This window comes from Chionomys nivalis, chromosome 8 (genome assembly GCF_950005125.1).
Source record: "Chionomys nivalis chromosome 8, mChiNiv1.1, whole genome shotgun sequence".
Taxonomy (NCBI): Eukaryota; Metazoa; Chordata; class Mammalia; order Rodentia; family Cricetidae; genus Chionomys; species Chionomys nivalis.
The window spans coordinates 21,924,126-21,947,424 of NC_080093.1; the positions used below are offsets into that span (position 1 = coordinate 21,924,126).

At 46.1% G+C, this 23,299-nt stretch overlaps 1 protein-coding gene across 2 annotated transcripts in view; it reads left to right on the top strand.

Annotated features, from left to right (window-relative positions):
* Myof (myoferlin) overlaps nucleotides 1-23,299 on the top strand; it is a 146,060-nt gene that overhangs the window by 41,629 nt on the left and 81,132 nt on the right. For both annotated transcript variants that reach the window (XM_057777697.1, XM_057777696.1), the window contains exons 4-12: nucleotides 8,650-8,758; nucleotides 11,794-11,881; nucleotides 17,275-17,438; nucleotides 18,003-18,131; nucleotides 19,272-19,334; nucleotides 19,430-19,480; nucleotides 20,504-20,534; nucleotides 21,007-21,122; nucleotides 21,891-22,017. In XM_057777697.1, the coding sequence (XP_057633680.1) occupies nucleotides 8,650-8,758; nucleotides 11,794-11,881; nucleotides 17,275-17,438; nucleotides 18,003-18,131; nucleotides 19,272-19,334; nucleotides 19,430-19,480; nucleotides 20,504-20,534; nucleotides 21,007-21,122; nucleotides 21,891-22,017 (878 nt within the window). The remainder of the gene's footprint in view (nucleotides 1-8,649; nucleotides 8,759-11,793; nucleotides 11,882-17,274; nucleotides 17,439-18,002; nucleotides 18,132-19,271; nucleotides 19,335-19,429; nucleotides 19,481-20,503; nucleotides 20,535-21,006; nucleotides 21,123-21,890; nucleotides 22,018-23,299) is intronic.

Below are 23,299 nucleotides of genomic sequence, written 5' to 3' on the forward strand. Positions count from 1 at the left end.
ACATCATTTCCCCTTTTTCTGTTTAAACAAAAAAGAAGGCTTTCATTTTAACATAGTAAAATTACATATAGCAAAACAGTTATCAAGCAAGAATTATAGTTACAATATTTATATCTACTTTATCTTTCATCATAACTAAGGAAAACTATAACTATGTATCCATTCTTCAACTCCATCAAAGACTCCAGAAGGATATAATATTACCTAAGCAAACAAGAAATCCAAAACTCTAGAAATGACAGAGACATTTCACTGCCTGTACAGTCACCCAAAGTTCTTTTGTACCGTTGGGGCATCCATCTTCAGCCTACAGGCTGTAGTATCCAGCAGACATTTCCATGAAGCAGGAAATTTTAAAGACAGTTCAGTCACTATCTGTTGTGTCCTGTAGAATGTCTCGTAGACTCTTTCATAAATCAGGAACCCCGAAAGATCATCTCACCTTTAGGCAAGTTCAGCAGTCCTCTCTCTGAGGGTTCTCTGTGTTCAGTTTATGCAACAGTCCAGGCAAGAGCAGTTTCTTGCCCAAATGGCTATCAAACTCCATAAGGAGCCTCTTTGATGCTCATCTTCCTCTTGAAGTAGATTGGTGCTGCCAGGAGCAGTGTCTCATTGTCATGAAAAGCCCTAAATTATTAAAACATTTAAAATGCCATATTCTGTAGTCTTTAAAAGATATGAATAATGCCTATCCAACTAAAATATATCTCTATATATCTAAAAAATCTAACTAGCATAACTATAAGCTTTACTATTATCGATGATTATCCATTAGCAACCTGTATTTTTTAATTATACATTACATTTTTAAATAAACTACACAATCACAATACCTTAATCAAGATCAAAAATACATACATATATAACAAAATTGACCTTAAAATCCACACCAATGTAAATTATTCATATCTATATCACAAGAAGGCCACTTGTTGGTTCCTGGCTGCTCGACCCTGAAATAATCACCCAGAAACTGTAAGCTTTCTCAGGATTTATGTGGATTTAGTCAACCACATTGGTGCCAATTTGTTGCAATAAGGGCCGCTTCTTTGTTTCCCAGCCACCCAGCAGCTCAGACCCAAAATAATCACACAGAAACAATACTATTTAAATCACTGCTTGGCCCATTAACCCTAGCTTCTTATTGGCTAACTCTTATATCTTATTTTAACCCATTTCTACTAATCTGTGTATCACAACGTGAATGTGGCTTACCTGGTAAAGGTCCAATGTCTATCTCCAGTGGGGCTACATGGCTTCTCTCTGACTCTGCCCTTTCTCCCAGCATTCAGCCTAGCTTTCCCTGCCTAAGTTCTACCTTGCTATAGGCCAAACCAGTTTCTTTATTCATTAATTAATAAAAGCAACACATAGACAGAAGGACCTCCTACATCACCTTGGGACTGTCTTTAAGAGTCCTGGTCTTTCTCTTTCAGTTATCTTCTGACTGCAATAAGTGGCATTTTTGCTCTTTCAGTAAAAAAAAAAAAAAAAAAAAAAAAGAATCCCAGTCTGGAGCAAGAAGGGAAGGCAATGGGAAGGGTGTTTAGACATTGATAGTGTTATGCTGACTACAGTTTATTTGAGGAAATAATTGGATTTCTATACATATTTCTCAACTGTGGCCCTGTGTGATCATATTGAATGGTTTTTGAACACTTCTTGATTCTGCTTTGCCAGCCGCCTTCTCCAGACCCCCATGAGGGTTTCTGGTATGAGATCATGGGTGTCAGAATCACCTCAAGGTTCTGGAGAGGTTAATGGTTAAGAGCACTTGCTTTTGCAGAGGACCTGGGTTCAGTTTCCAGCATCCACAGAGTGGGTCACAGCCATCTGTAACTCCATGGTCAATAAGAATGCATGCAGTACACTAATATACAAGTAGGCAAAACACTCATACACATAAAATAAAAATAAAAGGAAAGAAAAGGAACCACCTTAATAAATATTCCAACTCCAGGCCCTGGGAATCTGCAGAGACCTCCTCATCCTGCTGCTGAGGCTTTTGGGAACTTCCAGGTTACACTCTGAGGGACAGTTGGGGAGAGAATCAGAGACCAGTGAGGATGAACCCCTCTGATGCGTGTGAATTTGAGAACTGAGGGAGTTTGCTTTGAGGGACGTTTACCTTGGTAAGGGACTCTGGTACTATGACCTGCTGTCATGGCCGTGTCCAGGAAGAAACTGCTCTGGGCCACCTGTCGAGGAAGAATAGCCAAGGCCATAGCCACAGGTACAGGGTTACAGGATGGATGAACTTCAGTAGAGGGGAGAGATGGGGTTCAGGTCCCTACACAGCACAACTAAATGTGAGCTTACAGTCGGGGGCAGGGAGGGCTCAGTGAACGGAAAGTTTCCAAGAGGAAATGCCAGGGATAGGGAATTCTGGCAAACCTCAGAGGATTCTTGCTGAAGGCAGGCCAGGGTGATCCCATGTCTCTCCCCATGGGAGAGAGAGTCTGAAGGTTATTAAAGGGGCCATAACCGGGGTGGCCAACCTATTCAACTCGGAGGGGTCCCTTGCCAGATCTGAACCTGAGGGTGAAGCGCACACTCTGCCTAGAAAGGTTCTGGGAGAAAGTTGGGCTGCGCTAAGAACCTTTGTCTGCTGCCCTGCTTCTCCTGCCAGTCTGGTTTCTCGGGAGGTGGGGGTGGGGGGGTGGGGGGGTGACTCTTCCCTCCTTTATTCTGAGGACCCAGGAGGAACTTGAGGGACACAGGCCCAGGGGAGGGAGCAGTGTGGGGAAGTGATACTAAGTCATACAGATCCAGCCAAAATGACAAACTCAGGCAGTGGGAGCCTGGGCTTTCAAAGAACGGGATAGCAAGGTCTCTTCAGATCTGCACAACTCGCAAACGTTCTGCCCCCAGCCCGGTTGCAGGCTATGATTCCTCCCAGAGGATGGCAGTCCTCTGACTGTTTACAGTCCCTAGAGACAGCAGCAGTGTGTGATTTATTCGCATGCCTCCAGCGGATCTTTCCTTCCTTTGTGAAGGAATTTCCAGCAATCCTCATGGGCTGGGTCCGGGCTACCCAGAGAAGGGACCTGGTGTGCTGTGTATGTGAACACCCCCTCCCCCGCCCAGCTGAGGCCCTCAGCCAGCAGAGTCCTTACTCACCACAGAAGCATGTGGCTGTAAGTGTGGGCCCAGCCTGTGGGGAGAACATTTCCATTCCTCTTTTTTAAAACCAGATGCATATTTCCAGAGGGACCCAGCGATGGGGAGGTTCTTAAGTGACACCATGGTGCTAAGCTGACTGGCTTGACTTTCCGCTCCCTGCCCCAGGTCCCTGAGTTCTACAGTTCTTCAGTCAGACTGAAGGGGCGGTAACCTGGGTTTCCTGCAGTGCCCGATGCACCCGGATTTTGTTAGTTCCCCAAAGAGCTGCAGAGTCAAGTCCCAGGCATTTCTAGCACTGTAGTTTCCAAGATTACAGTTGTAATCTTGGGGGCAGTCCATAGGAGGCTCCTGGTTTTCTGGGGAACGCAGGGCAAGGTGTCCCCATTGCCGGCACATCATATCATCTTGGCCCATTTCCAGTATCGCATTAGTATCACGGAGGAAAAGTGTCCTTGGCTCGGTGTCACCTCCTTTAAAGGAAATCAGCTTATGGTCAGACTGAACCGTTTCTGTCCCCTTCTTGTGTTGGAGGCCAAACTATCATTCCTCGTGTTCTCATAGTTTTCTGTATCCAGGCAACGGCCCAGAAAACAGGCCTGGCTGGCTGTCCTGCCGGCGTTGCAGGACTGGCCATAGGCAGTCTCTTTCAGTTCACCGGCAAAGGTCTAGGGAGCTGCGTCCGTTTGCATCTCTCCTCAACTCAGGCTCACTGTGAAAATGTCTTTGAGATTATCTTCTAAGGCTTTTTACCAAAACACAGTCTTTACACGCAGTCTCGCACACATACACGCACATGTTCATACACACACAGATACACACAACAACGCAGGCATGTGCACCCACCCACACATCAAGTTTTCTTTTACATGCCCCTCCCCCCAATAAAACCATCAGGATTTTATAACAACAAAGTAAACCTTAGGAGATGGGGTTCAAGCTTTTTAAAAGCAGGACTTGCGTTTAGGGTTTATAACCGCTGCTTTCACTTTCTTCCACCCCTGCCAGTCATCCGAGACCGCCCTCTCCTCGGGAAGGAAACCCAGCTGACTGAGTCAGAACAGGTTATGAACCATTGAGCAGCACAAAAAGATTAACAGATGGGCTTTGTGTGGACGCAAGCCTGTTCTTTCCAGCTAGCCACAAGTCCCACTGTCTGCTACGGAACTGTGTAACTTCACTGCATTTTATGGTTCTCTTCTGACTTCATCTTTGCCCCTACACCGTGTGTGAATTAGTTTTGATCTGTGCAATTATTTGAGCAATAATTTGGAAGGCAGAAATCCTGTCTTTCATTATGAAGTTTCCAAAAACAATTCTAAGAGATTTTAAACACACGCGCGTGCGCACACACACACACAAAGTGACAAAGTAAGAAAACAGGTATTTAACATGCAGTAGTTTCCTAAGTAGACCCGTGTAAGATATGTGTAAGCCCAGCCTGTGAAATGGTTCACTTCTGTTCATTCGTTTGCCAATAATGCAGTGCCTCAAAGAACGGAGGGCCTAAGGCGAGGCCTCAGAGGGAAGTGGAACCCAATGCTTGGGGCTACAGTAGCAATTGTTCCCCACCTGGGTGACTTTGTCCTCTAAGACACCGGGTAATGCATCTGGTGATCACAGCGGAAGGCACTGTCCTGGCATCATCGAGTGTGTAGAGGTCAGGGGTTCGGCTGCATGTCTGACGAAGTGCAGGACAGACTCCCACAATATGAGTATTCACAGGTTCAAAATGTCATTAGTGTCAAGACTTAGGATGCTGGCCCGACCCCTCATCAGGCCTTTTTCCACATGACCTGGGCTTGGCATCCTGTCCTGCTCTCAGATTTGTTTACTGCTGATAAGAGGCTCAGGTCATTCTGGCTCTAACTGGCTTTACCAAAAACAAATCAGTACGTGTTCAAGTGTGTGATGTCATTATCTTAATCATAGAACTGCACCACAAATCACGGATTGTGAAGGATAATGTTTGTTTCCCTGTCTTGCCAGGTGAACACCATATTTAGGCAAAGCTAGGCAGATTTTCTATAAAAGAAGGAAGAGTACATATTTTATTTTGTGTGTGTGTGTGTGTGAGTGCCTGTGGTGTGTGTGTATGTGCATGGTGTGAGTGTGTATATGTGTGTGTATGGTATTAGTACCTGTAGGGAATGTCTGCATGGTGTTTATTCCCATAGGGTGTGTGTGTGTTTGAGTGGATGGTGTGAGTGCTTGTGATATGTGTGTGTATGCGTATATACTCATACATATGTATGAGTGTGTGTATGGTGTGTCTGTGATGTGTGTGTGAATGTGTGTGTGTGTGTGAGAGAGAGAGAGTGCCTGTGATGTGTGGCTGTGTGCACATCCACTGTGCAGAGTGGAGCCTTTGGGAATGGCTCTCACTTTTCCCCTCCTTAAGGGAGGGTCTCCCTTGGTTTTTGTCCCATCTCCATGTACGTCAATCAGGCTAGCTGACCCCCAGTCCATGCCTCCCACCTGCAGGCAGGAGTGCTGAAATTACAGATGTGTCTATTACACCTGGCTCTTAACAAGGGTTCTGGGGATCAAATTCAGGCCCCCAGGCTTGCACAACATGCAAACACTCTTAAACTCTGAGTCAGCTCCCCAACCCTCCCTGGTGACTTCTAAGTTATTTTTATTGATTTTCTTAAAATTTTAAACTTGTAATTTTAATTTTTTGTGTATGTGTGAGTGATCATGTGCACAGATGGACTCGTGTGAGGAGGTCAAAAGTTAACCTTGGGTGTCACTCCCTGGAAGCCAGGTATATTGTTTTGGAGATAAGATGTCTTTCTCACGGGCACCTAGGGTACCTGGTTAGGCTAGGCTGGCTGGCCAGCAAGCCCTAGGGACCCCAACCCCATCTCCACCTTCTTAGCAGTGGACTACAAGTGTGTACCTCGACATAAAGCTTTATACATGGGTGCAGAGACTAAACTCGGGTTCTTGTGCGTTGGCAGCAAACATTTTACTGACCCCAGTCCCCCATTTCATTATTCTTAAAATATCAATTTGACCCACCCCATGACTGATTGCCATATTTAAAAACCATGAGACAAAACTCTTCTTGGGTGCCTGTGAGGGCCGTGAGAGTGTGATGGAAATAGTAGGGCCGTCATCTTGTACCATGGGGTAACTGTCTTGACTGGTGGAGGTGGAGTGAGGTGTGTATCTCTGTCTTCATCATGTCAGAGAAATCAAACCCAAGCAAGGAGAAAACAACGCTCCAAGTATATTAATTATTGTTTTAATATGCTAGCATTCCTTAAGGTACTGTATAAAGTTCCCGTAAGTTCTCAGCACTGTTTGGTAGACCTGACTGCTGTATGGACCTACAAGTGAAAAGCTCGCCCATCCTTCTGGAGGAAATGCCGTTCCTCTTGCTGACTAGGGGCAGGCTGTCTTGTGCTGTATCAGAAAAAGATGAGAACCTGTGATGGTTTTCATATGCTGAAAGTTGTATGTACATACAGCTCTGTATCAGAACATATACTCTTCCAAGAAACCATGGGCAAATAGGCCAGACTACTGGACAAACTGCGTGAAGCTGCCATGATGCTCCCGTCCCATGTCTTAGAATCTGTTGTTCCCGGAGTAAGACAGCTCAACACTGAAGTATATGGAGGGCCCCTTTTGCAGTTTGCACATTAAAATGAAAGCCCCCAGGCTCTGTGCCTCTCTGGTCCACACCTCCACCCACATTTCAGGTCCCATCCTATTGGGAGCAGTGAGACCCCAGATCCTGAATTTCTTGTAGACCCCTGATCTGAGTGCCTACAACTGCCCTGAGCACGAGATCTTCAGGAGTTCCTGATGGCAGGAGAGTGGTTTCTGGTGGGTTTGGCTGGGGCGTGGCTGTCTCTATATAATCTGCCCCTGAACACAATAAAAGAGCATTCTTGGGGCTTTGGTATCAGTGTTAAAAGGTCTGTGTGTGTTGGTCTGTCTCTGCATCTGTATTTTAACCTCCAGCCCTCTTGCCCAAAGCTCGCGAACTGGATGCCAGCGCACAGAGTGCAGACACGGGGGTGCAGTGCACGGCACGATCCTCCAAGTTACAGACAATTTTTCAAGGGTTACTTTTCTCTTTAAACATTTTAATATTAACTCCCTGAGGGTGTGTGTTCTATAAAAAAAAATCCTTTTAAAACAGGCCTTAATTATATAAAAATTTCAGTTATTCGTTCGCAGCACCTGTAGACTTACTCACTCTTTCCAATCATCCCACAAAGACCTTTAAGCGCCTGCCATAGTCCAGACAACGGGCTGAGCAAAACAGAAGCAGCCAGTGTGCCCAGGGAGCATATGCAAGGGAAAAGCACACCCTGTACTTTTCCGCCCACTAGACTTGTGCAGCAGGGAGCCAAAGAGTGAGTGACAGAGACCTGCAGTGATTGCTGGGACCAGGAAGAGACTGCACAGAGTACATCTTCCTTCCAATGCTGCAGCGGAGGGTACGGGCTAGTCAGCGAGTCAGCCCCGTCTGTAAGACTGGCCTCAGCAGCCTAGACTGGATGTGACTCTCTGAGAAGGTTGACACAAGGAAATGCTGTCCAGTAGGCAGTGTCTGGGTCCTTTTCAGTCCCCACGACAGAGGACTGCTTCCCTTGGTTTCTGAGGTTTTTCTTACATCTCTCCTTCTGGAGTCTGGAGGGCTGTATTCAGTTGTTCCCCTATCCCACCCCTCCCATTCACAACAATCAGAATTTCATGTTTTAGTTTGACTCTCCGATGACCTTGTCATGGAAAAGTCAGACGTGTTCTGTTCACTGTGAAATACTCTGGCCCACATTTGATATGTTGTGATTTTTTAATACGATGTTATGGGTCAAAGCCTGGGCCCTGGCGGCCCTAAGAAGCTAGGCTCAGCTATCTGTCCTCAGGAAGTCAATTGGAGAGAGACCTAGCAGCAAAAGACAGAGAAAGGAAGATTATTCGATGTGGCCACACTAGGGAGAGTAACAGAAGTGAACTGCGTCCCCCCCCAGTCCATCTTTGGGGTTCACATTTATGGTTTATGTTAGTAGGGAGCAATAGGTACACAGAACTAAGTAGGTTCTGATCAAGTGATGTGTGTGTGGTCCCCACCCATCAGCGATTTATCCTTGCTAATCTCCCACAAATTCCTCTGCTGGCTGATACATTTTAACCTTTTTCTTCTCCTAGCACGAGTCACCCTAGGGGAATTCCAATTTCTTAGACCCATTGTTTCAATAGTCTGAGAGCCAAAGACAGGGCACATGTCTCTTTTAGGGTGTCGGCATTCCTGCCAGGGCGGTTACTGGCTGAGTAGATGTGAGGGTGCCGAGTGGCCTAAGGGTCCGTGGATGCATCCCCCCCACACCAAATGGCTAAGGGTCCGTGGACGCATGCCCCCACCGAGTGGCCTAAGGGTCCGTGGATGCATTCCCGCCCCCTACCAAATGGCCTAAGGGTCCGTGGACGCATGCCCTCACCGAGTACCTAAGGGTCCGTGGACCCATGCCCCCACTGAGGTTGCTGTATGTTTTCTTGTCTCCTCTGCAGACTAATCGGCACCGCGACTGTCTCCCTGAAGGACCTGACTGGGGACCAGAACAGATCTTCACCCTACAAACAGATACCCCTGCTAAACGAAAAGGGACAAGACACTGGGGTGAGCTCTCTGCTCGGTGGAAAGACAAAATAGGATGGTTAAGTACATACTCATTTAGGAAAGACTTTGGTTTGACAATCTCTACGCGAAACACCGGGAATCTGGCTTTCATGATAAATGGATCCATTTGCCAATTTATATGAACCTTATCCTCCTCAATTTTCAGTCACAGAGTCAGCAAATTTGAGGTTTGATTTAGATTTGACAGACAGACTTCCATATGGTAAGCTGGATCCCTCTGGATTTGGCTCAGTGGTATTATCCATGTGGGTGTTGGCATTTAAGTGGTTGCCATTAACTTTGGGTCGCTTTGATAACACAGCAGACAAACAGAAGGTTTTTGTTACCATCTGTGTTAAGACAGTAATGTCATGGCCACTGTCACCACACTGGTTGCCAACTACTTTCTCATCCCAGCCCCTCTACGTAAGTATATATTGGCTAACATAAAACCAAAATTCAAAGCAGGGTGTGGTGATGCACACCTTTAATCCCAGCAATCAGGAGACTGAGGCAGGCTGATCTCTGTGAGGTTAGCCTGATCTACACAGTGAATTCCAGATCAGCCACGGATACACAATGAGATCCCATGTTAAAAAAAAGAAGAATTCAAGCAACTCAGATTTAGATGCTACATGACTAAGAAGTCTTCAAACACTCTCGTGTTCAGCCCATGACTTCTAATTTTCTGACCAATGTATTTTGCTCCTGAACCTGGGTCAAAGTTGTTTTTTTTTTTTTTTTTTTTCAGTTTTTTTTTTTTTAGTCTTTCGAGACAAGGTTTCTCTGTAGCTTTGGAGCCTGTCCTGGCACTAGCTCTTGTAGACTGGGCTGGCCTCCAACTCACAGAGATCCGCCTGCCTCTGCCTCCCGAGTGCTGGGATTAAAGGCGTGCGCCACCACCGCCCGGCCTGGGTCAAAGTTTTATACTAAAGGCATCATTGTAAGCCTTGTCACAGCTGAGGCCTCTCGGAACCCAGGAGAGACGATGCTAATATGGCTGCGCTGATCCCTGAGGCTATTGGCTCGCCTTGAGTCAGGATTCTGATCATAACACGTGTATCCTAAATGCCCTCTGCCATAGGACTACCCAAAACCCGGCAGAGAGAAATGATACTAAGGCAAGACAGAATGTCTGTGGGTTTTTTTTTTTTTTTTTGGCTTGCTGGTGTTTTTAAAAAGCACAAAAGAGAGAGTTCATGGATTATCCAACTATCCAAAGCAGCCGAAGTGTTGGGACTGAGATGAACACCCCCCCACCCCGGGATGTCTTCATCCTTACTGAGATTCCTAAGCATCCCTAGGAATACTGAGGCGATTGGACCACGGCATGTAAACCAGCAATCTGGGAATGAACCACCATGGACTCTGCTGGGTTTTAAAAGTACAATTTCTCATGTTAAGTTTGAGTCCCATAGTACCAGCACACATAGCCTTCATGTTGACCTTGGTATGTGGAATAAATACTGCTGGCTTGACATGGGACTGTGGGTGTCCCCAGACCAGTGTCAGGCACCGAATGTGCTGATCCATGAGGAACCAATGTGCTGATCCATTGATGAACAGACAAGAAAAAGCAGGAGCAATACAGATATGTGTGTCTATACATGCACTCATGATAGTATATACATGTGTCTATACTTGCACACATGAGAGTCACTAGCCACAGCAAGCCTGTAAATGAAGGAAGAAAGGTCCGCTTAGATTTGGACTTCAGAAAAATAACTAATAATTTTAGCATTGATATGTCCTAAATACTAGAATATCTTACCATTTACTTTATCTTCTTTAAATTTTTTTTCAGTATAGGGTTTTTCTGTGTAACAGCTCTGGCTGTCCTGGAAGTCACTTGTAGACCAGGCTGACCTCGAACTAAAATCATTTTATTTGCCTTTATTTTTATTGTATGTGTATGGGCATTTTGCCTGTATGTATCTCTGTGTACCACGTGCATACAGTGACCACAGAGACCAGAAGAAGGTATCCGATCACCCGAGACTGGATTTACAGAGCCACCATGTGGATGCTGGGAATCAAATCCCAGTCCTCCGCAAGAGTAGTTGGTGCTCTTAACCACTGAGCTACCTCTCCAGGCCCTGCATTTTATCTTCTAACCTGACATGTGTCTGGGGGTAGCAGATAGAGGTGGAGAATCCTCCTTTGCAAAGGACTCCCTTAACTTTAAAGTTTGCCTTTCCTTACTTTGGGTATTAAAATGCCTTCCTTTTAGGAAACGATTGTGGTAGTAAATAGACAGGTGTTTGGTGAAATAAAAGTTAGCAACTCGTCCTCAAGGTTGAGGATGAAGTTCAGGGGCAGAACTAGCAGAATGTGCAGGGCCCTGGTTCCCATCCATGGTACTGAAGAGAAAGCGGCAATTAAAAAATGTTTTTCCTAGCAAACTTTTTGGAAGTCTTGTAAGTTCATGAGACACAAAAGCATAAGCTTGCTTTGGTGCCCTCTTTTTTTGATTCCTAGGTATCGTGGGATCACAGTTAACACAGGAGGGATGACAGTTATATCTAACTTTATGATTTGTGCATTTGTCTCTAATCAGACTCAGTTTCCCCTTTCAGTCTATCTTATGATTATGCCTTTATATACCTTCTTGCTAGTTACTTAAAATTCTTTCCTGGAGAGAAGTATAAAAACAAATCTCAGTAATCAGTATTCATGAGCAGCAAGTGAAGTAATTATTTTAAATGAGCATGTCCATTGGTAATCCTGTGAGCAGAGGCCATCTCCAGTGCAGGACAGGAGTGAGCTGCAAGTTCACACACGCTTCTTACAGCTTTACTTCAGTCAGTCAGGTTGCCCTTGGCAACCTGTGACAAAGCAGCTTCTTTCTCACCCTCCCCGGCTCACCTAGGTGAAGATAGGAATAGTCCAATGTGACATCACCCTTGCTACCTTTTCGCTCTCACTTTCTCGGCCAGTCCTCCCAAGACTGCTACTCCTACTGAATTGTTCATGCTGCATCTGTAATGTTCTTTCCCTTGCACTAACACTCTGTGCAATGGGTTCTTTCTATTCAGGCCACCATTGACCTGGTGATCGGCTATAACCCACCTTCGGCTCTACACCCTAATGAACTGAGCGGGACCAGCGTGTCAGGCATGGGTGGTAAGTTGGCCTTCCTGAAGTCCCAAGGAGAATCAGCTAACGCATGCAGAGTCTCGAAAGAAACCGCCTTTTCAGTGCCCATAGCAGCCTGCCCACCAGAGAGGTGCAGTTCTTTACAAAATGCCCTTCCAGTAGAGGGGAGACTGAACAGCTCCCACGGTGACCACTTTCGCAGTGCTCATCCAGTACGTACAGACGGTAGCACCATTACGGAGCTGCCTCAGCTTTGTGGTTTCCGCTGGATACCGTGTACCAGGCTGTGAGATTCAAGAGCAGTTCCTCTGCTCTCCTCCATGTGTCATGGCTCCCAAAGGTGTGATTGATGGAACGTGTTCTCAACCACTTGCCCTTGGACTTTCTTTCTCTGAGCCCCGATCCTCTTTCTTCCCCCAAACACTCATTCTGTCTTCTGGTCAATTATTTCCTCAGCATAAGCCACTTGTCCTCCCGGGTCATTTTGTCGTCAGATGTCACTCTGGACAGGGGCAGCCTGGGGCCTCTGGGAAGGGTTTCAAGCCTCAGGTAGAGGGAAGGTCTATAACACAATCCAGTCTTTCACAAGGCTGAGTTTGACTTTCCCTTGATGTTTTCTCATGACAGTGGTACTGAAAACGAATTTTATCCCAGAGGAATAGAAAGGATACAGAACAAGCAGTTTATTAAACTCTCTAAGGCGGAGGGAGATTTCGTCTCTTTAGATTGGCCTTAGGAGCCTAAACTACTCTGGGGACAAATATGATTTCCCCAGAGTGGTGTGCTCTGCTTCCTTAGAAGTGACCGACCCTCACAAGGAAGATCACCCCCACCCCCTGCTGCCACCAAGGCTCCCTTTACTGTTTCTTTTTATGAGGGGAGGGGTTGAGACAGGGTTTATCTCTATAGCAGTCCTGGCTGCTGTAACTAGCTTTGTAGACCAGGCTGGTCTTGAACTCACGGAGATGCACCTGCCTCTTCCTCCTGAGTGCTGAGATTAAAGGCTTGTGCCACTACCGCCTGGCCCGAGACTCTTTCTTAGTTCTTGGCATGATGTCATCTGTGGAAGCCTGGTCCTGGTAGCACTGTAGACTGGAGAGTCTACCCAGGCCCAAGAAGCTGCGTCCTGACAGCTCGATGGCAGGCCCTGGGCAAGCACATGACAAGTCTCCTACAGAGGTTCCCACGATCCTGGTCGGCCTGCTAGGCTGGTCTGAGATGGAGATGAACCAGCACTTAGGTCCCTTGGATTGGGGTTTTAAAGATCATCACTATGCACTGTACTACCAAAGAGCAGGCTGTATCAGGGACAATGTAAGTATAATATGACAAGATGCAATGAAGAGGATTCACTCACCTGAGTGTATGCTTTGTTATATAAAATGATTCCTCACCAAGGCTGGGTCAGGGTGACATTCAGCATGCTGGCTTCATACTCAGGCAGAAAGTCACTTATTTGAGAATATACAAAAAAAGGGATGGAAGACAAAAAGAGGGAAAAGGAATGGGGGAAGAAAACTAAGTTTTGGAAGACAAGACCACAACTGCCGATCTCACTACTGCACACCTTAATGGCATACCCAAGACATCTGGTCTAGAATTATTACCCCTTGCTCCCCTTAACTTATATAGATATTTTCAATTTTTTTGTAATTTTATCTTGTTATCTTTTTTGAATACAAAAGAAGTATCTGCTTATTAAAATGCAAGCATCACAGAAAGGACCTCAGAAGACACAGGAATTAAAAAAACTCATTCCCCTAAGATATATTTACTGGCAGCTACTGCCAGTGACGAATACTGCTAAAGGCATCTCCTCACACAATGGCTGCTGCACACAGTGTGAAATCTTAACGACAGAACCATGGTAAGATGGTCAGAGAATGCCCTCTGCAAGCTGAGGAAGCTGGCTATCACCATTGACCAAGGAATTGGACTCTGCAGGAGTTCTCTTTGAAGGATACTTTCGATGAGCCCTTATGTCAAGATGACAGAGATGTAGTGCGTGGGACATTGGTGGTTGATTGGCAATATGTTGTGTCAAAGATGTCCCCTTCACTGGCCACCTTGGAAAGATGGGCTGAGTCGGTCTACAGACTTAGCAGCCTGGAAACTTGTTACCATGGCAACTTGTCCACCTTCCGCCAGTCAGCTTGACTGGAGTATACATTTCTGCTACCAGAATGAGCTATTTTTAAAGCTGCACATCTATTTTTAAAGAACCATCTGTTAAATGTATATTTTACCCAGCTAAAGAAAAGCAAAGCTTCATTCATAGCCTGACTCCAGTAGTTCAAATTTATATCATTTCATGAACAACAAAGCGCTTTTGCTTGGAGGTAAATTTGATCGACTTCAGAAAAGCAATTACTGATACCGGTGCACGTTGCTTGCAGAGATGAGAAAGACAGTGCTTGGCCACAAGGAGCTCACAGTCAATACAAAGATAAGATATAAACTGAGGAACAACAGCCCAGCCAAGGTGATAAATTCTTCTTCAAAAATGAAACAAACAGGGGCTAGAGAGACAGCTCAGTGGTTGAAGAGCACTGGCTGCTCTTTCAGAGGACAAGGGTTCAATTCTTAGCACCCACAAGCCAGCTCTCAGTGATCTGTAACTGTAGTTCCAGGGGATCCAATGTCTTCTTCTGGCCTTCTCTAGCTCTGCAATGAACATGGTGCACAGATGTATACACAGACAAAACACCCAAATGCACAAAAGAAAATGAAAGCCACTTTTTAAAGAAGCCCAACAAATCACTGCACGTGTATCCCCTCATCTTCTGTCGACAGGCCCATGAGGTAGTGTGGCCTACACTGTGCTGGCAAAGGCAGATGTGTTTCTCTAAGTACTTTTCTTTAGTAGTGTGTGTGTGCGCCCGCGTGCGTGCATGTGCTTGTGTGTGTGTGTGTACCAGAATCATGTCAGCAGTTTCCTGGGGCACACTTAGTGCTATTTATCCAAGAGTTGGGTGGAAGTATATTGGATATCTTACAGTAGCACACAGTTCTATAACTTCTAAAAACAACAGTAAAGAAAGACGAAAGAAGCCCAGAAATATTGCAATTAGACATCCTGCTGCAATGTTACCCTTTTGGGCTTTGAAGCTTCCTTTTTTATGTTCTATAGTAGTTTTTAGTATAATTCTTCTTAAAGATCTATTTTTTATGTATTTTATGTATATGAGTGCTTCATGAATGTCTGCGTAGCTTGGTGGTGGAATGCTTGCCTAGCTTGTGCATTATCCGGGCATATTCTCAGCAATACGAAAGGTAGGAGTTGGGAAAGATGAACCAATTTGACCTTCATGGCTTAAAGGGGCCCTCTCACGTCAGGATCCAAGCGGGTTTTGTCTTGGAAATGTTGGAGCTAGCCAGGTCACCCTAGACGTCCACTTCAGGTTCGTGAGGCCAGTCGAGACGATGTGTGCCTTTCTCAGATGGGCTGAACTGTCTAGAGGCAGAGGAGAAGAAGTATAAAGTTGAACAAGCACGCGGGGATGATGCGTGATAGAAGGAGGGCAACCATAATGTTAGATCACAGGCTCCAGCACCTAGGAAACTACAGAAGGAATCGGGGGAGTACCAGGCAGGCAGCTGGTGTGGGGGGAATGGACTGGGGCTGCCCGTGTAGAGAAGTAGCTAAGCAAACTAGGAAGAATCAAGAGATGCCTTCTCTAGCGGGTTGAGTAATGTCCCCTAGAAAGTCATGTGTATGTGAAACTTCAGAACCCATCATTTGGAAACAGTGCGTGGATGTGGGTGGTTAAGATGAAGCTGTCCTGAATTACGGCAGACTCTGCATCCCATGACTGGTGTCCTTAGGAGATGAAGTAAGGACACTCAGACATGCAGAGAATTGGTCACATGACTCCTGACTGCTAAGAACCACTAGGAGCCTCTGTGTGGGAAGAGCTAGGGGACTCTTTCTCAGAGTCTCCGTGTGGAGTGTGCCACTGCCAACACCTGAGGTTTCTCTTCCAGAGTCTGGAGCTGCCAGAGAACATTGTTTTAAACCATCCCATCCAGTTTGTAGATCTTTGTCAAGATAGTGCTGAGAAGATGCCACACCCATCCACTCGGTAGTTCCTAGCCTAGCATTGTGCTTTCTGGTCATGACAGTATCAGTCATTGTATGTGGCCCGGGTTACATCCATGCCTGGGTCTCGTTAGTGTACCATGGCAGGATAGGGACTAGCATGCTGGAAGGGAAGCCGCCTGTGTAGGCCTTAGGGTTCCCGCCTTAGGGTTTCCTCATCCTTCACGGAACACTTACTGTTGTTCGGACCTGAAGGGAGAGGTTCAGAATCCAAAGGGAGATTGAACAAATGGGGCTATTTTTCATCTTCTAGGCTTTCTTAGATCCTATAGAGAACCAGGATTTGAAGTTTTGACACATATGTGTCTAGAGATCAATGTCTGACAACTTCCTCAGTTGCTCTCCATCTTGTCCTTTAAGATGGGAGTCTCTCATTGAACCTGAGGCTCACTGAATCAGCTAGGCTGGTTAACCAATGAGCTCCAGGGATTTGTATGTCTCTGGCTGGCTCCCTTTGCTGAGTGTGCTATCTTCTCTCCCCTCTTTGTCTGTTAAGAAATGGAAAGCTAAAGTTTGTTAATAAGTATCAGAGATTTAGTGAGTGAAAGCGAGGGCAGAGTTGGTTTTGTTTTCTTAGGGAAAGGAAAGTTTGAGTGTAGTTGAAGGCAGGAGGAGGTTGGCAGTGAGAAGGGGTCCCTGGGGGTATCTTAGAGTTAGGGGACACCTCTGGAATAGGACCTCAGAGACAGCAGAGGGTGGGGACATTAACCTGCTGTGTGGGGAAACTCTCCCGTGAATCTGTGAAGTGGCTGGGAGGTAAAGGAGGGACAGATGAGTGTTGAGGGAGCAAACAGAACAACAAGGGGATGACAGCGACCACTGTGGCTGCTTGGCAAGAAAAAGGAAGTTTTCATCCTCTGTGAGGGCAATCTTGGTGATCACGGGCGATCATGGATTAAGAAGCCGAGCAGGAGAGATCTCAGCGTGGCTTCTGGGTCAGTCTCTAGAGGAGGACCTGCGGTGAGAGGCAGGAAGTGGAGGTTACGGGCTACAAGTTTGGTTCTCCATGGCATTTCCTTGTCTCTCAAGCTGGCTCCAGAGATGAGAGCACACTCATCAGTCAATCCAAGGCCACAATATTCTTCCCCCTGTGTTCTCTGCCGTTCTTCTGTCTCTTCGAAGGCAGTCCAACCAAAGGTCCTAATACATAAATGAATTTTCTTAAAGAAGCTGCATCTAAGCTGCAGCTTGCCACTCAGAGCCACCAAAAGCATCTCTTCTTCACCTGTTACCTGGGAAACAGGACACACCCAGGAAGTCAGGGTGCTAGACAGTTGCAGGCTAAGGACCATAGCTAACTGGACCCCCTTCCATATTTCAGAAGAAGAGGATGAAGATCAGGATGAAGACAGGGTAGATGGCATGGTCAGGGGCCCTGGACCCAAGGGGCCATCTGGGACGCTGTCAGAGGCTCAGCTTGCTCGGAGGATCACCAGAGGAAAGAGCAGCCGGCGGATGCTGTCCAACAAGCCGCAGGACTTCCAGGTGGGAGGGCTCTGCTGCTCTGTGTATTTGCTGTCACCCCATGGCCACTGCTGTGATATCATGATAGACCTATTCCTGTGGGCAGGGGCTCATCTGCTGGAAGGGATATAAGGGCATGAACCCAGAAAGGAGAGTCCTATGAACACAAAGGGTTTAGTCAAAGAAGACAAGCTGTTCAGAGGGATGTAATGGGAACCTTCCTTCCTTTTGGAAGTAGGTGGGAGCTAATTAGCAAAGAATAGCAGCTCTGTACTTGAGTTTATCATAGCGCTCAGCTTGAGTTTATCACAGAGACACTTGACGACCAGGCAAAGGGCTACAGTGCCAGGACCTAAGCCTTCCCTGCTCTTCCCAGCTCTGAATCCTTTCTCCTGCTCAGCTGATCTGGGTTGAGGAACTTGTCGCAGTTCCCATGTTGGAGATGTTCAGAGAATGCCCCTTCCAGACTGAGGGTCTCAGTACTGTAAAAAGTGCCTGCTTGGTTTCAGCCATCCTTATACCTGAGGATTCCTTTGCACCACACAACTGGGAGAGTTTGCTAACAGCTCTGCTTTGTGCCTGCAGATCCGAGTGAGAGTGATTGAGGGCCGACAGTTATGTGGCAACAACATAAGGCCCGTGGTGAAAGTCCACATCTGTGGTCAGACACACCGAACAAGAATCAAGAGAGGGAACAATCCATTTTTTGATGAGGTAAGTGGGCGGAGAATGTGCGGCCCTGCTCGCCCAGTCTGTCCTGTTTGTACACGCCCCCTCCTCCTGCCAAGTCCACCCGGTTCACAGGGGAGGGAAACACAAGGGCTAAGGACTGGAAGGTACAGCCCAGGACTCCAATGTAAAGTACGGAGAGAGACGTGAGAGCCATGTGGGCTTGAAGCCATCTAACTAGCGTCCATTGATTTCCCACTGTCATTCTCAGTTTCCCTGTGGGCCCCTTCATCCTGGTGACGGAGCATGTGATGTCACCTGCATCCACCCTTTGTCTTTAAGAGTACAAAATGACTCTGAAGGTTGACTGTGCCACTATGCGATTCATATTTTAAGGGGTATCAAATTTTACTTGGCTACAAAAATAATTCATATTAAAGGAAAGCCGCACAAGCAAACAAGGTCTTTTTTTCCCTTGTACTGAGAACACAGTCTGGTTCTGTTGACTTCTGTGACAACGCAGTGATGCATAATGCCTTACCAGTCGTCTCAGACACTATAAAATCGTGACTGGGTATGGGCAGAAACGGTTTCGGAGTCTCTCGGAGGCCAGCTGTGCTATGGCGAGGAGACACAGCTCTGAGCTTCCTGGGGCATGAGCTTCACACTCTGCTTTTGTGCCTAGTCTCTCTCTGTTTCCTACAACTTCTAATCCCAGCCCCGTTCGGGCTTTGTCTTTTTTCCTGTCTACATTCACAAAAAGCAACCAGTTTCTTCTCTTCAACACCCTGTCTCTTGTCTTGTTCAGATGAGGTGGGGAACCCCATTTTCTTCAAACCTGTACTTCTTAGGTCGATGACAGACGATAGCACATGGATGCCTACAGACTTGAGGCTTTAGCTGTGAGATCTGTCCATCAACGCTTTCAAGATGTAGGCTTTATGTTGACTGAGCTGCTGTGAGGAGGACAACAGGAGTCTCTGTCTTCCTCAGAGTTTTCACATTCATCACCTCAACCAAGTCATTAACTCATATTACCAATAAAACAATGAAATGACATGGATACCTTTTGTTTGTGTGTACGTGGTACCAGGCATTGAACCCAAAGTGACAAACTATCAGCATCAGATCCCCTGGACCTGAGTCACTGGCTAATATCTGAATGTGTTCTGTGTTGTTTGACAGCTATTTTTCTACAATGTGCACATCACACCTTCTGAACTCATGGATGAGATCATCAGTATCCGGGTAAGGGGATGCTGCTGCTGGGGCAGGGGAATGCTGCTCACTGGCCACTGGATGAAGGCCGCTAACTCATCCCTCATCCCTCTCCTGTCTTCCAGGTTTATAATTCCCATTCCTTGAGGGCAGATTGTCTGATGGGGGAGTTTAAGGTGAGTGGCAACTGCATACTTCTTTCAATTATATAAAGGTGAGAACTCTCAGAATAGAGAAACTGATTCATAGCCAAGCCTCAGGACATACATCTTGGTGACATCTTAGGGTTCTAGGTAAAGGGCAGACACCATGATTTTTACTGCATACTTCATGGATTTTGTCTGCCTTCAAAGTATAACGCTAATAGTTACATAACTCACCATAAGCATGGTACCTTGTGTGTCACTGAGAGCCCTTGCCAGCTCCCACCTCTGGATAGAAGCAAAGCCGTTGCTACAAAAGGTGTGCTCGGTGATGGTAAAAAGCCTCCTAACAAGCTGTACTAACCAATGGCCCCAGAGCTCCCTCTGCAAAGCCAGTTAAGTGAATGAGAAAAGAGAGTGAATCTGGGCCAGAGAAGCTACACTTTTCAAGTCATTCTCACTGGGCCGATTCTCGATTGGTGCCTCAGCCATTCTCAAAGGGTGGGCTACCTTCTGAAGGAAGAAGCTCCAGTCACTGAAATGCTCATAGGATGATCTGGGTCAGAAACACCTCTGGTCATATCCCTGCTTGTCACCCTGGTGAAATCTCTTAACTGCTCTGATCCTCAGTGACTTCATCTGCAAGATGGAGTCATCACTATGAAGATGTGGAAAGACATCATGGAACTGTCCTACCAGAGATTAGATTAGTGCTCACATTACGACAGACCAACCAGAGAAGAAGGAGGGTGGGACGGGAGATGGGGCCAGATGATGTTCTGCAGGGTGACTAACGGTCCCAGTTTTCTCTGGTACTTCAATGCTGAAACTCAGAAAGTCTCAGGCAAACTGGGACATGTGGGTCGCCCCGCTTTCATGGTCTCTTCCAATCCTAAGTCATTCATTCAACAATGATTCATTAAGAGTCTTCTACATCAGGCATGGTGCTGATGCAGACTGGATGAGGTGGAAATTTAGATCTTGGAAATTCAAGAGGAAGGGTACTGTATCCAAACACAATGCTGTCCATTTAACTTGCTTTCATCTTTTCCCCAGATTGATGTTGGGTTTGTGTATGATGAACCTGGTAAGTAATGTCTTCCCTATCAACCTGTATCTCAGCTCCTTCTAATTCTGAAGAAAATTTTAGAGCTTAAGAAAATCTCAGAGATTGAAGAACTGTCTTTTCAATGGTGGGGATCGAGTTCAGGTCCTCATAAATGCTAGCAAAGAACTCGTCTTCCATAGAGGCATGCCGACAAGTGCATCACAGGAGCCTGTTTCTGAGATGGGGAGGGTGTTTGATGATTTTAACACTCATAGATAGGTAATGTCTTGGTTTTGTGATGATCTCTTGATCTTATTAAAATCAAATTATGAAAGTGCTATGGAGCTTGAAGATTCTTGCTTGAGCCACACCGGGAAAGGAGGGCAGGACTAAGATGTCGGCAGACTGAGAACATGAGATGCTGATCTGTGGACCTGATTGGGGACTTGAATGAAATCACAGACCTGCCGGCACATCTTTATAATGTCCCTGTCCTTTGTTTCTTTCCTAGGCCATGCTGTCATGAGGAAATGGCTTCTTCTCAATGACCCAGAAGATGCCAGCTCAGGTGCCAAAGGTTACATGAAAGTCAGCATGTTTGTCCTGGGAACCGGAGATGAACCCCCTGTGAGTCCTCATCCTCTACCTTCTGTTGTTGAATAGAACTTAAGCAAGTGGGCAGAGAGACAGAGCTCAGACTCCAGACTGTCACCCTCACCCATGATTCCTCCGATTCCTAGAAGCTGTCCTTTTATGGTCACCGATGATCATAGCAGCTCAGATTCCTTCTTGGTGCTTCCTAGCATTTGTGAGTCTTTCTTTTAGGGGCCAAAGGTGCTGAGTCAGGGTGTCATGTAGCCCAAGCTGGCCTCACCTCTGGTTAGAGCTATGTAGCTAAGGTTAGCTTTGAACTTCTGATCTTCCTGGCTTCACCTCCTATGTGCTGGGATTACAAGTGTGCACCATGGCATCCAGGAATAAGTATTTAAGTTAAGAGATGTACTTGTGTTTAATAACTTCTTTGTATCATTAGAAAGACCTGAATTCTTCTGTATGATGGTTCCTTACCTCATCACTTCCTTCTTCCCAAAGGGTTAGTGATAGTTCTGAGAAATCAGACAACAAACTAGGAACATGAATTGGCCAGAGAGAAGTGAGAACACAGGAACACACACACACATCCTTAAAATGGGTTTTCATGGGACTACAAAAGGATACAGAAGTATTGAAGCATTGATGTTGTAGAGGTTTTGAGGCTGAAGGAAAATCAGTGGGTGAACCTTTAAGCTCCAAACGTTAGAGATTATAATGGGGCAGTTCTGGGCATCAATAGCTTGGTTTCTTCTGGAAATGCATCTTTTTATTTGTCCGATTTTAACCATGTGTCTCTGATAGCCTGAGAAACGAGATCGTGATAATGACAGCGATGACGTGGAGAGCAACTTGTTACTTCCAGCCGGGATAGCCCTCCGGTGGGTAACCTTCTTGCTGAAGATCTACCGAGCGGAGGACATCCCCCAGAGTATGTACTGCCCTTGTCATGCGTGGGGCTTTCAGAAGTTTTTGAGATGGTACATGTCGGACTCACTCCAAATGCTGATGGATACTCCTTTCGTGGGTTCCCCCTGAAAGGCCTTCCTAGATTTACTTCCACCCATCCCCCTACTTCCCGGATGCTTTCTGAGAAGCTCCTGGGCAGCCATTGCTCATCCATCTTCCTTCTTGAGCACCTGCCTTTGACCCATTCTGCTCGGTCCTTTCTTTCTTCCATATTCTGTTTTCTTCTAGAGACTGATAAAGAGAGGTGAAAAGTAGCGTTTTCAACCTCCTTTTTTTTAACATTACATTTAGAATGTGTGTGTGTGTGTGTGTGTGTGTGTGTGTGTGAGAGAGAGAGAGAGAGAGAGAGAGAGAGAGAGAGAGAGAGAGAGAGAGAGAGAACACATGAAGTCAGAGGACAACTTGTGGGGTCCCTTCTCTCCTCTCATCATGTGGGTCTTTGTAAGCAAGGGTGCAGTGAAGCCACTGAACTGGACCACTTTATAGGAGCCAGAGAGCAGCAGGGTGGTGTCTTTGAGCTGATACAGGTTGCTCAGATTGACCCGGAACTGCCTTTGCCTGAAGGTGATCTTTGAAGGTGGACTAAGGGAGGTATATAGAAACTCATCTTTAGGCCTCTGTTTACCTAGAAACGACTCTCCTGTTTACATGGCCAAAGTCCTTATGCTTAGGACGCTGTCACCAGAACTGCCATTTTGGGGGTCTTATTTGGACCTAACAGATCATAGGGACTGAATTCAGATTGTAGAGCTTGGTGGAAAGTGCCTTTACCTACTGAAACATACAACTGGCCCCTATTAACCTCTGTTTGTCCTAAAGAAAATGTTCAAGTTTTGTATCAAAAAATGTGTTTATTATTGGACTATTAAATATAGCTGAGCAGGGGCTGGGATGATGCCCAGTGGGTAAAAATACCACTCTTCAAGCTTGAGGATCTGATTTCAGATCCCCAGAACCCAGGTAAAAGCTGAATGTGGTGGCTTGTATGGTCTTAGTGCCCTTAAAACTAGATGAGATGCCAAGACCCCTGAAGCTGGATGCGCCACTAACCTGGCATGCATAGTATAGTAGCAAACAATTCAAGAAAGAGCCTGCCTCAAAAACAAGTTAGCAGATAGAGCTAGACACCCAAGGTTGTCCTTTGACTTCCACATGTAAGTCATGTCATGCATGTACCCTCAGGTACATCACAGTCACATATATGCACAAAACAAGTAAAAAATATTTTAAGAGGCGTAGAGCAA